The sequence below is a fragment of the Helicoverpa armigera genome, chromosome 13 (assembly GCF_030705265.1).
Source record: "Helicoverpa armigera isolate CAAS_96S chromosome 13, ASM3070526v1, whole genome shotgun sequence".
NCBI classification, from domain to species: Eukaryota; Metazoa; Arthropoda; class Insecta; order Lepidoptera; family Noctuidae; genus Helicoverpa; species Helicoverpa armigera.
This window is the reverse complement of record NC_087132.1, coordinates 8860588-8873542: the sequence shown is the minus strand read 5'-3', so window position 1 is coordinate 8873542 and position 12955 is coordinate 8860588. Positions and strand designations below refer to the sequence as shown.

At 35.9% G+C, this 12955-nt stretch overlaps 1 protein-coding gene across 1 annotated transcript in view; it reads right to left on the bottom strand.

Annotated features, from left to right (window-relative positions):
- Window positions 1-12955, bottom strand: part of LOC110378177 (cadherin-23) — a 31643-nt gene that overhangs the window by 6433 nt on the left and 12255 nt on the right. Inside the window, exons 4-18 of the mRNA XM_049840381.2 lie at window positions 8801-9019; window positions 8272-8563; window positions 7765-7937; window positions 7090-7287; window positions 6640-6833; window positions 6120-6320; window positions 5228-5505; window positions 4834-4991; window positions 4322-4477; window positions 3680-3859; window positions 2751-2885; window positions 2138-2322; window positions 1570-1829; window positions 1087-1250; window positions 360-527 (exon numbers count right to left, since the gene is read on the bottom strand). Coding sequence (XP_049696338.2) covers window positions 360-527; window positions 1087-1250; window positions 1570-1829; window positions 2138-2322; window positions 2751-2885; window positions 3680-3859; window positions 4322-4477; window positions 4834-4991; window positions 5228-5505; window positions 6120-6320; window positions 6640-6833; window positions 7090-7287; window positions 7765-7937; window positions 8272-8563; window positions 8801-9019 — 2961 coding nt within the window. The remainder of the gene's footprint in view (window positions 1-359; window positions 528-1086; window positions 1251-1569; window positions 1830-2137; window positions 2323-2750; window positions 2886-3679; window positions 3860-4321; window positions 4478-4833; window positions 4992-5227; window positions 5506-6119; window positions 6321-6639; window positions 6834-7089; window positions 7288-7764; window positions 7938-8271; window positions 8564-8800; window positions 9020-12955) is intronic.

The window sequence follows — 12955 nt, the reverse complement described above, 5'->3', positions numbered from 1 at the left end:
AGACGTAATTTGAATTTATTCGCTTTCATTTTCATTTAGATGGAACAGTAGAAAGGGCTATAATTTGTTTTATTAATCTGTATAATTGATGAAGAAATCGGTGAACAACAAAAGATGAAATTTAATGTATCCTACCAATACTCTTTTCTGTATTCCCCAATGTCCTCTCTTGTGTTCTCCTCGTATAAGTTGCATTATGTTCTTGTTTATGTACTCTCTTATGCACCCCCTTGTTTTCCCTTATATGTATACTCCATTATCTATTCCCAATACGAACTCCCTCGTGTGGAAGTGTCCACACCGCTCAACCTCTTTTTATATTAAAACTATAAATTAACAGTTTATAAACAATTTGTTACCTGCGTAGATATGCGATCGAGTAAATACGTGATCTTTCCAAACTCTCCCGAGTCGGCGTCTCGTGCCAATATATTTGCTATAGTAGTCCCCGGCTCCACATCCTCTTTCACTCGATACTCGAACGATGATGACTCGAATACTGGGTTGTTGTCGTTTTCATCTAACACCTATGTAGAATTATAAGCTTGGTGAATAATGGGAGTTATTGAAAAATAATGTATAATATATCCTTGTAATATCCTCTCTGTTTAGGTAGTTACATTATGTAATCAGAATATTCTGGTATCTTGGCAGATGATGTATAATGAGTACCTAAATAAATTGCACTTAATGTACTCAGTTAGGTGCATTCAGTTTATTTTCCTTATGTAGAGTTACGTAATATTCCCATAATAACAAGGTGATAACAACTACCTACATGATTCATGAAAAAGTGATTTCAATGTAACATAATTATGTAAGTTTACTTTATAAAACATAACTAGAGTTTTTAACAGCTGTATGCTACTAGTTCAATTCTGCTACCGTTTTCCGTGTCTAAGGTACTACATCCCGATATAGGAATCCTTTTTTAAAAGATTCTCATATAAAAAGAAGGCATGCAAAATTGGCACCCTGGTAGCATATTAGCCTGGTAGCTAGACAACAGCTAGAATTAGAATTAACAGCTAATAACGGGAACAGGGCAGGAAGAAGAAGAAGACAGTTAGGACAAGATAAAAATACCTGAATAAACAAATCCACAACGGAATACCGCGGCGGCACCCCGCTGTCCACAGCTTTGACCGTGAGGTTGATCCACGGATACATCTCATGGTCTATCTTACTCGCTACTACCACTTCACCTGTCTTGATGTCCATGTGAACTAGGCCTAATAGCTCTTCGCGACCTGCAGGTTGAAAGAATACAACATGTCGTGGAAAAGATTTTAAAATTTTACCTTATGAACTTGTCACAGTGAACACAGTTTTAAATAAGGTGATTTCAAAACTATCGGGTTTTCTGCGGTTTTCCATGGAGATAATAAAATATGCCTTACAAAGTTATAAGTCTTTTGAACGTCATTAAATAGTTTCAAACCACCAGCAGTTAATGTCAGTCGGCTTATTATTTTTTTAATATTTCCGGTGCGAAAAAGGAAAGTTCTATAGGTTCAGCGTGAATCTTAAATATCATTAATATCACAGGTTAAGCTAAAAATAACTCACCTTCAATAAAATAACTCATACTCTTATTCTTATCGGCATCATCAGCTATAACGGTAGCAATATTGACTCCATTCTTCGAGTTTTCCGTAATAGAGGTCTTATACAAAGGCTTTCTAAACACAGGGTTGTTATCATTCTCATCGTCTATGACTATTGTGAGGGTAGCTGAGGCAGTTTGTTTAGGCCCACCGTCTATGGCTGCCATATCTTCTACTGTTAGCACTAGTTTAACTATCTCGAGCTTCTCTCGGTCTAAAAGCCTAGAAGAAAAGATGAAGAAAAGATGTTATATTCTGCGCGATATTGACTGACAAATTAAAGCATTCTGGCTTCTGCTATATCAATCTCGCTAGAACTTACAGCAATTTGGAGATGTTTGTGATAAAATATTTATTAGGAGATGCTTATGAGATCCGTCGCTTCTAAAGTGAGATAGATGGTCTTCACATTTGTTTGTATTACAAGTACATACAGTAAACTTAAGAACAAATTAATAGCTCAAGCTTTTAATAGCTGATATGTGCTAAAATTGATTAATCTTGAAAAACAAACAACATTATCTATTTACCTGACCACCTTCAAAGTTCCATCCACGGCATTCAAGTCCCATAGAGAAAGGTAATCATACTCCGTCAAAGCTAGTGGAATGCCGTCCTCGTTCCTGGCAACACTGGCGGTCTTGTCTATGGCGTAGCGCAACACTGGCTGCTCGTCCGGGTCGTGAGCCGCCGCTTGGTAGATTTGAGTTCCTACCTATAAACGGAGAATAAGTTAAAATATTATTATGATAAGTAGGTAAGTTTTTAGAAACATATTTTAATTAAATTTCGGATTCATGCAGATCACTTTTTTATTCAAAATATTTGATGTCAGATTTCAATTTTAAAATTAATCATCTGCGTAGCTTTTCCCCAAGTAAGTTAGGGTCTAACTGGATGCAGCTGAGTACAAACCCTCCCAAGAGAAAAAGTTATTGAAAGTAAAGGTTAACTAAATAATCCATTTTGTATATTCTTTATAAAACTATAACTAAAAAACGGCTCATTCTATTTTCCTGAAAATTTATGGAGAGTTAGCTTAGATCTAGAAGAATGACAAGGGATTAATTCTTATCCTCTCTCTGTAGTTCCCTGGAGACATTGGTGGAAGCTAGTATTTTGTGACAACAAACTTGTAATCACCTGCGTATTCTCCCTAACGGTGATCGTCCCAGGTTCGACGAGCATCGGCGGCTTGTTATTCACGTCTACTATGGTGATGTTCACCAACACTGCTGCGCTCAGTTGCTGGTCGCCTATACCGCCGTCTATTGCCACCTAGAGGAATAAAATAACATTGTAAAAAAATTTTCTAAACATCTTTATTAGGTTTTTGGAAACGTGTGAGGAATATGTATTAATTAGGTAAATAGGTATGTAAAGGTCCACTGTAATATAGTCTACCACATGCCACTAACGGCCGTTTCCAGTATTCTGTCAACCTGTTATTTTTGTTACTAGAAACAGGAATTTGACATTATTCTACCTCAGTAACCACATCAACAGATAGATAGACTATTGGGAAAAGTCGTAAATCTATATACGATTTTAGAAAACTTGTGTGGCATATGTATGTTCGTGAGATTAAAATCAAAACCGATCTAGTCTACCGTGAGTTAGAGAGAGATATGACGCATAGACCATCACGACCCTTTTCCTTCGTTCTTGAGTTCGGTATATGTGGTCAGGTCCAATTTTATTAGCATATATTTTTAATCACTCATTGAAATCAACACATTTTTAGTATACCTACCACAGTAAGAGTATATCGATTATTCTTGGGCGTGGTCCTGTCGGGGTCTAGCGTGGAGCCGTTGGCGACAGACACGACGCCGGAGCGTGAGTCGATGAGGAACTTGTCGCTGGCGCCGCGCTGTATGCGGTACACCACGCGTTTGTTAGTATACATACCATCATTTGCATAGACTTTCCCAACTATTTTGATGCCGGATGCAGCTGAGTATCAGTGTTTTACGAGAAGCGACTGCCTATTTGACGTCGGCAACCCAATACATCTTTGTAAGACTGCTTGTCAGACTTTCTGGCTTATGACAAGATGTTATTATACATACCACAGTAAGAGTATATCTATTATTCTTGGGCGTGGTCCTGTCGGGGTCTAGCGTGGATCCATTAGCTACAGACACGACGCCGGAGCGGGAGTCGATGACGAACTTGTCACTAGCGCCGCGCTGTATGCGGTACACTACACGGTTGTTCGGCGACGACCCGTCCGCGTCGCGGGCTTTCACCTGAAACATATAAAATAATGCGTAAAACTGAGAGAATGTGTGATTAAAGGAATCAATTACAAAATGGTCCTTGATCTTGGGTGTTCAGTTATGGTAGTTTTTAGGGTTCCGTATACAAAGGGGATAACGGCCTCCTATATACTAAGACTTGGCTGTCTGTCTGTCTTTCCGTTCATCTCTCACCAGGTATCGCAGGAACCATGATAGTTAGACAGTTGAAATTTTTACTTCTGAAGTAAACAGTATTTTTAGATGTACTATTGATGCCATTATGACAACAAATACAGAAAATTACAATAAAATTTATGTTTCGAGGGCTCCCATACAACTCTTATTGTTTGGCCTATTTATAGAGGATGGTACGTAAACCTTCGTGCGCGAGTCCGACTTGGCTGTCGCACTTGGCCGGTTTTTCAAATATTTTATAACTATTAGAAATCCTAAAGAAAAATGCTAAGTTACCTCCAGCACACTGGTTCCTCCCGGCATATCTTCAGGGATAGATCTCTTGTACATCATCTGTTGGAAGAGCGGCGCGTGATCGTTCACGTCTTGTATGTAGATCGTTACGGGAACTGTCGATGAGAGGGACGGCTCGCCGAAGTCACGGGCGCGGACCTTTATTTGTGGAAAAAATATGGGTTAGAGCGTATAGAAGGATACATCAATAAAATCATAATAATACAGCCGTTTCCAAGTAGTGTTCCGCAACAGCAGATAAGCAAAAAATAAAAGAAAGAACTGCTCTTTCTTTTTATGCGTTATTTTTTTTGCAATACTATGAAGGCTCGTTATTTTTAAAGTGTGCCTTATTGGATGTTATTTTTTAATTTCTGTAATGGTACATTATTGACAAATTAATGTTGGTTTAATTTTGGTTAATAATGGTGAAAGTCAAATTCCGAATATTAATCACTTTATAATGTAAATCAAATTGTATTTATTTTTTTAACCTAGCAATTCATAGTACTCACCGTAAGATGTATGGGTCGTAAATTACTGTTATCCCCCGGTATCTGTTCAAAGTCCAAACCTCCGACTGGCGTGATGATGCCCAAGTTCGGATCTATTGTAAAATTGTTCTTATAATCTCCACTGACTATTGAGTATTCTATATGGCTGTTTTTTGTACCTGGAAATATAAAAAGAAAATGGCGTGAAAATGTCCTCCGGTTTAAAAATAAAATGTTTCTTCAGGTTTTCCCAAACCCCACAGAGGTGCTCTAATTTTCGCATTTTATCAGTAATAGTTTTGTAAAAGGAGGTAAAATAGCAATAGTTTTGATATCATCAGAATATGATAAACAAGGATTTTGTACCTAATTATTGATTTATTTCAAGATGTTTTAATTTAATAATAAGGCATACCATTCAAATCCAAATCCCTAGCTTCAAGTACAAGTGGATTCTCAAACTGCTTTTCATTTTCAAGCAGCCTAGCTTCATACTTATTGGCCAGAAACATCGGAGCGTTATCATTTACATCCTCTATGTTAATAATTAACTGGGCTGTATTCCTGTTGCCTTTGCCCAAGTCGTCGCGAGCCTCAACTGTCAGGTAATGGCGGGAAATTAACTCGCGGTCGAAACTGTCACCGCCCGCTTGTTTTACTGTTATTACTCCTGATATTGGGTTTAGGTTTAACCTGAAAATTAATTTGTATTATTGTATTTCATCTGTTGTTTCTGATGACAGATTTTTAAGAACTTTTTAGACTAGGCATATAGATAAAATATGAGTAAATTGCTTGTTGACAGATGTTTTAAATCTCATTAGAAACAGTAACAATAATGTTGACCAAAGCCGACCTTGGCCATGGCGGCTGTTCCCTGGAAATAAGCCAGTTGCGCAGGACATATTATAGTGCATAAACATTTGCGCAGATACAAGTGCTCTCTCTATTCCCTCATTCTCAATCCAAAGAGGGGTAATAACCATCCAATTCATGATAATAATTGGACGTAGTTATGCAGAAACGTTCCAACCCACTGTACGCGTAAATGCTTATATCTCAAATTAAACTTGAATTTGAGATATAAGCATTTACGCGTTTCAGTTGTATTCTTTTTTATTCTAACTAGTAAAGGTACTAGAGGTTTTATTGTTGAATTATATTGAGTTTAGATAACCACATGCTAAATTTTAGGCTGTTCAATCACAATAACTCGATTTCGGGTGACTTGTGGGTTGGAACGTTTCTGCATAACTACGTCCAATTCTGTTTCCAAAAATACCCACAGCAATATTCGTAATACTTACAAATTAGCAATACTCCCACCAAGGCTGGTATATCTTATGCCCCTCGTGCCATAATTATCTGAGTCCTGGTCAAGTGCCTGCACCCAGGCGACCGTGGTGCCAACACCACAGTTCTCAGGTATTGACACTGTGTATAGAGACTCTGTGAACTCTGGAAAGTTGTCGTTCTCATCCTTTATGTGGACTACTATTGGCACTATGCTGGAATGTGACAGAAAATTATAAGATTTTTGATATATAATATTACAATATGAACATAAGTATTTCTTCTTTGGTTATTGCCACCATAAATTCCTAAATATTTGATCAAATTGTGGTGTATTCTTTATAATTTTAGAAGAATAATGGGGCATTGCGATATAACACACGTAGTTGTTTGATATAAAGGATATTTTTTAAGCAGTATGCAAAAAAAATGTGTGGTTCAGAATCAGTAACTTAATAAAAAGAAAAATGATTTTAGCAGATGTGCTGTCACAAAAAGAAAAAATAATTTAGAGTTTCTCATTTGTTTTCTTACCTCATTTTAGGATCTTTGGTAACAATTTCTTTGGCGACTAGACTGAAATTCATGACAGTGACCTTCTCGTAATCTAAGAAGGATGCATCATTGACTCTGATGAGGAAGGAAGCCTCGTTGATGCCTTTGAATGGCGTCACATCGAAAACGCCGTGGTCTCCACTCAGGTATAGCTCAAATGTACCGTTTTTACCCTGGAAATTATGATTTAGGTAATTTAACATATAAATATAGAACAAATTAGGATTAAATCTCATGTGCAAATGACATAATACAGAAATATCTGGACTAAAATTGCAGGTAATGAAGATTATCAATTAACCCCTGTCATTAAACATGTAAAAATTTTTGATTAATGTCAGCATTTTCTAGAATGCAGACAGTATTACCAGAATAACTTTTGCGTACTATCATGTGTAGCTTAAAAATGTACAATGAGACAATTCTTACCTGGTCATAATCAAAGACCTCAGGAATGGCATCTTGCAGGAATGTGATAGGCGTATTCTGCTGTGCGTTCTCAAGCACTTCACCAACATATCTGTCATTCCTGAACCGAGGAGTTTCGTCGTTCACATCCGTTACTATGACGGTCACCTCGGTGGTGGCACTGGGCATTGGAGATATGGCACGGGATTCTTCAGTAGCCTGTATAAATAATACGTATTTTCTTAATATAATCTATACAAAAATGAAAACCCGCTTTCCGTTGTCACAACATAACATGAAAACGGCTTGACCGATTTGGCTGAAAATTAGAGGGGAGGTAACTTAGACCCGGGAGAAGGTTTTAGGATATGTATGGTTTTTGTCACCATTCGGCTACGGGACGCGGCTAAATAATGATTGTGTTGAAATTTTGCTGTTCCTTTGGAGAACATTTCAACAATAAGCAAGAGGTCTTTATTTATACTTCAAAGTGTCAACTGTGAAACTGTGGAGGAGTAATAAAACTTCACTAAATACAATCAATTTCTAGACATGAAAAAGGTTTAAAATTCGTTATATATATTAGGCTTTTGAACTTATGAAAATATATGATAAATCCATCTTATTTCTTATGTAAGTCTGTGATCATTACTAAGACCATAGAAATTCGTTTAAAATATGTAAAAGAAAATTTACCAATATTTCCAATATGTAAGCTCCATTGCTGTTGTTAGGGTCTTCTCTATCAAGCTGGTTAACAGTGTACACAACTCCAGAACTGCTGTCAATGTCAAAATGCTCCTCTCCACCAGCTATGATGCTATATGATATGCGATTATTGATGCCACGGTCACCATCAATAGTTCGCACTGAAAGTAGAATGTAGAAATAACTATTACCTTTAATGCAATGATTTAAAACTTTGATATGTTATGAAGGGACTTGGATTGATTGTAAAGAGATTGGTGGAAGTTAGGACTAATAATTGAACCTTATGTATTTTAATCTATTTGAAAACTCTTTAGTTTTTCTTGGTAAGTGGAGAAGTAAGTAGGGAATTCTTGAGTATCTATTTAAAAGTTTTTTGTTGCTGTAGCAAGCTTTAGAATGAAAGTACCATAACTAAGACATCTGGTGAGTGATCAGATAGTTTATTAGTTAATGGATAGCTAGCTAAATATCTACGGGAACCAATCATCATACCTTGCAAAACAGATGTCCCAATCGGTGCATCTTCACTTATCCTCGTCACAGGACTGGCAACAACAAACTCAGGAGGTTGATCCTCCACATCCTGGACCTTCACAAGTATCGCAGCCGTCCCAGTATTAACTCTGCCCTGATTCGCGCGGTCCACAGCCAGCACCCGGAGTTGATACAACGACTTCCTTTCATAATCCAATCGGTTTGTCAAACGGATCACTCCCTTCCCATTCACGGTTTGCACAGCGAAGTTTTGAACGTCTCCGTCTAATTCTTGTAAGTGGTAAAGCACCTAAAATAATAGTTATTCTTTCGAGATTATAATACATTTTTTTCATTCAAAATATTTAGATTATGGTTTCAAAATTCGTATCTTTTTCACGTCACATTGACACTTGACAGTGACAATGCAAACAAATGACAGTTGTATGCATTTACGAAGGTTGCATTCTCGTTATTTATTCATTAGTGTTTTTTAAGCGTTTTATGAGGTTTCATGCATAAATGTTAAAATAAGAACAATCCATACTTGTCCGTAAGCTCCCTCGTCAAGATCAGTTGCTTCGACAGTTGTTAAAATTCCAGGAGAAGCATCCTCCTTTACTGTGATAGCAGATGGATACGGTTTGAAAATTGGTTCGTTGTCGTTTACATCTTCGACTAACAACAAGAAGCTTTGTGTTATAAAATTCCCATCGCCTAAGTGTCCATCAGTCAACGTTAACACAAAAGTATATTCATCACGGACCTAAAAGAGGAAAGAAAACATGCTAAATAATTATTTAATACTTAATCACCTTTTTTAAACAGACTCCTTGATTGTGCGTACGTACCTACTACTGGCTACTTTTATCAAAAAAAATACAAGAAAGCCATTTGTCCACCAAAAAATAAAAAATGTTTATTATTTTTAAAGATGCCAAATGGCGGCTAAAGAATTTTTTAAGCATAATGTGCCAGTATAATAAGTTAAATAATTTTGCAGTATTTTAAATAAGTACAAAAAAAAAAGAAATAATATTTTGTTATTCTCAGAGTTTTAACCGTCAAATCCGTAGCGGACCCCAATCGGGGTCTGAACATCAATGTCACCGTAAGCTCGGTTTAGACCCCAATTGGGGTCTGCGAATCAGTCATACACTTTCCTAATTATTTACGCTCATATTTATTTTCTTTCCAATCAAACCACATTTGTGAGTACTAAATAAAATAACTAAATAAATTTAAATTATTTTTACGCATTCAAACCTTTCATATTTAGCATCCCGTTAGAAATATACCTTTTTAAAATCCAATCGTAATTACCGGGAATTCTGATCGAACTCGCCATGTTTGTTTACATTAGTTGTTTTTTTAAATTTGAAGACGCATAGACAAGATGGCGACGGTGATAGAAGTTTTGCATCGAATGATCCGATTCGTTAAAATAAAGAATCGATTTAATAATTTTATATTATAATATTACTAAATTGCACTTTTGTATAGGTACTTACCATAATCTGAAAATAAATTAGGAAAAGTAAAATGACTTAATTTATTTTGAAAAAAATGCTAGAAAATCAGTGGTAGAAAATACGTTGTAGCCGGAATAAAAAAAATCTTCGGTTTTTAGGGTTTCTGAAGACGGCAAATGAAGACTTATTTATTTCTTCGGGTGTTTTATGTGCAGGATTCCTGTAGACCTGCCAAACTTAATGGCGATTCGTTACTTCCAACTTTTTAACTGAGCGGCAAAGCTATTTGACGAGAGCCGTAGTTAGGTGTAGTTATCGCAAAATTTTATGACGATTTCATTGTTTGAAAGGGCAAATAGTTCGCTGTTCATCAAAAGCTGGTCCAAGATGGAAAGATGGCCGCCGCCGACTTATTTTTAACCGACTTCCCAAAAAGCGGAGGTTCTCAATTCGATCGTTTTTTTTTTGATTACTCAGCCATTTATTTATCGATTTTAATGATTCTTTTTTTGTTTGATAGCGTATACTTCCGAGGTGGTCCCGTTATCATCAGGTCAGGATCTGATGATGGAACCTTGAGAAATCGAGGGCGACTTTCGAAAGTTGCAGAAATACATAGGTTGAAATCTTATCACTCAGGTGTTTGCCTGGTAGCACTATTCAACAGTGAAGGTTTTGAGCTGAACTGATGATGGAGACCAGTGAAGTTCGAGGGAACTCGACAACTGAATATTTAAACTTTCTCGTGTTTGTGCTTATATTATTCGTATTTACGAGGCCTCTGCAACAGTGAAGGAGATGGAGACGAGAGAAGTTCGGTTGTCGAGATCCCTCGACCTTCTCTGATCTCCATCATCAGGTCAGCTCCAAACCTTTACTGTTTCATAGTGTTATCAGACATACATCTGAGTGTCAAGTTATAACCTTATCTATGCTTACAATTTTCGAGAGTTGCCCTCGATTTCTCAAGGTTTCCATCATCAGATCCTGGACCTAATAACAAATATGGGGAATATACCCTTTCGACCAAAAACAAACATCCAAATTGAGAACCACCTCCTTTTTGGGATTCGGTTAAAAATATTTGGTGACTTTAAAATCAAAAATTGTTTCTCATCATCAAATAAGTACATTACTTTGGTAGTTACAAATTGCATTATATTTCAGAACACCAGGCTTACCCTCATCATCATCATCATCATCATCAGCCTATCGCAGTCCACTGCTGGACATAGGCCTCTCCAAGTGCACGCCACTGAGATCGATTGAAGTAGGCTAAATACCTCTATGAGCAGGCTTACCCTCCGCCGAAACAAAAATCTTAGAATTGTTCAGAAATAATATAATAATAAATTAAAATTCCGTAATAGGTAATAAAAGGGAGAATAGAAGGACAGCGTCCTCGTGGACGATCGCCAACCAGATGGACAGACCTCATAAAATCTGTAACATCAAGCTCAATTGTGGAGTGCGCACGGAACGCCACCAGCAGGGAAAAGTGGAGAGAAATCGCAAGGGCAGCCACCAGAGACAATCCATGATCACGACCACTCTGCCAAGAGTGTCCGATTAAGAAGAAGGTAATAAAAATTCAATTAAAGTTAAAAATTATTACGAATGACGCAACACCAAAATAAATAATACATATAAAAATTTAATGCTAAAAACTTTCATAAAACTTAAATATCTTTTTTCTTAACAACAAAAACAAATTGAACCTATAATTTAAAATTAATAAATAAAATTGAATTAAGTTGCTATTAAAAAAAATATATAAAATTGGTATTCGATTATTTATAATAAATATTCGATTTAGGTATCGAATGCACACCGATGATTGAAAATTGAAAAAAAAAAAAAAAAACTCTATTCCAAACTCTACTTGTCTGTGACTTTGATCTTGTAAATATTGTTCATTTTTATTGTGTATTTTACGTGCTGATTTTTTAGTTATTGAACATAAATAAGTGCACGAAATGTATTGCAATGGATTGAAAATGTTATAGATATGACGTTTGTGTTGTGTTTGAGAAAGTGATGCGATTATTTATTGGTAAGTTTTCACCAAATTTGAAATGCCTAACTTTTCGATAGACTTAAAAACACCGTAATTATTATATTTTTCTGAATTAACTGACCCCATTTGACCTTTGCATGTTGTTGTCAAATAAGTGAGCTCTAAAGTTATAGGTAAAATACTTCTAATCAGGCATTACGGACTTAGAATTCATGTGTTGAAAGTTAGTACAAATTTTTGACTTCCATGTCGCGATTCAAAATATCCCGCCGAATCAACGGTATAGTCATATGTCAAAATCTTGTCGAGCAGAGGGGTTAATTTACCTAATAGTAAATTATTGTTTTACCTAAATACATAAAATATTTATTAAAAAAGACATGACCACTTATAATTCTGGTCTATGGATGGTTCATTGTTACAGATGATTTAATTTAATTTTCTTTTGGTGGAAACTGGAAATTAGTAATCGGTATTGTGAAAATTATTATATTTATGTGGTTTGTTTGACGATTTAGTTATCTAAGAAGAGGATCATACATTGTTCGATTTTGGTAACAGTAATTAATCCACGGATAGTAGGTAAGTAGCTATTTTTCCCCTAGTTGTAAACTATTTCTAATCATTTAACCCCTCTGCTCGACAAGATTTTGACATATGACTTTACCGTTGATTCGGCGGGAATTTTGAATCGCGACATGGAAGTCAAAAATTTGCACTAACTTTCAACACATGAATTCTAAGTCCGTAATGCCTGATCAGAAGTATTTTAACTATAACTTTAGAGCTCACTTATTTGACAACAACGTGCAAAGGTCAAATGGGGTCAGTTAATTCAGAAAAAGATAATAATTACGGTGTTTTTAAGTCTATCGAAAAGTTAGGCATTTCAAATTTGGTGAAAACTTACCAATAAATAATCGCATCACTTTCTCAAACACAACACAAACGTCATATTTATAACATTTTCAATCCGTTGCAATACATTTCGTGCACTTATTTATGTTCAATAACTAAAAAATCAGCACATAAAATACACAATAAAAATGAACAATTTACAAGATCAAAAAGAAGTAGAGTTTGGAATGGAGTATTTTTTTTTTTTTCAATCGGCGGTGTGCATTCGATACCTAAATCGGATATTTATTATAAATAATCGAATACCAATTTTATATATACCTATTTTTTTATAGCAACTTATTTCAATTTTATT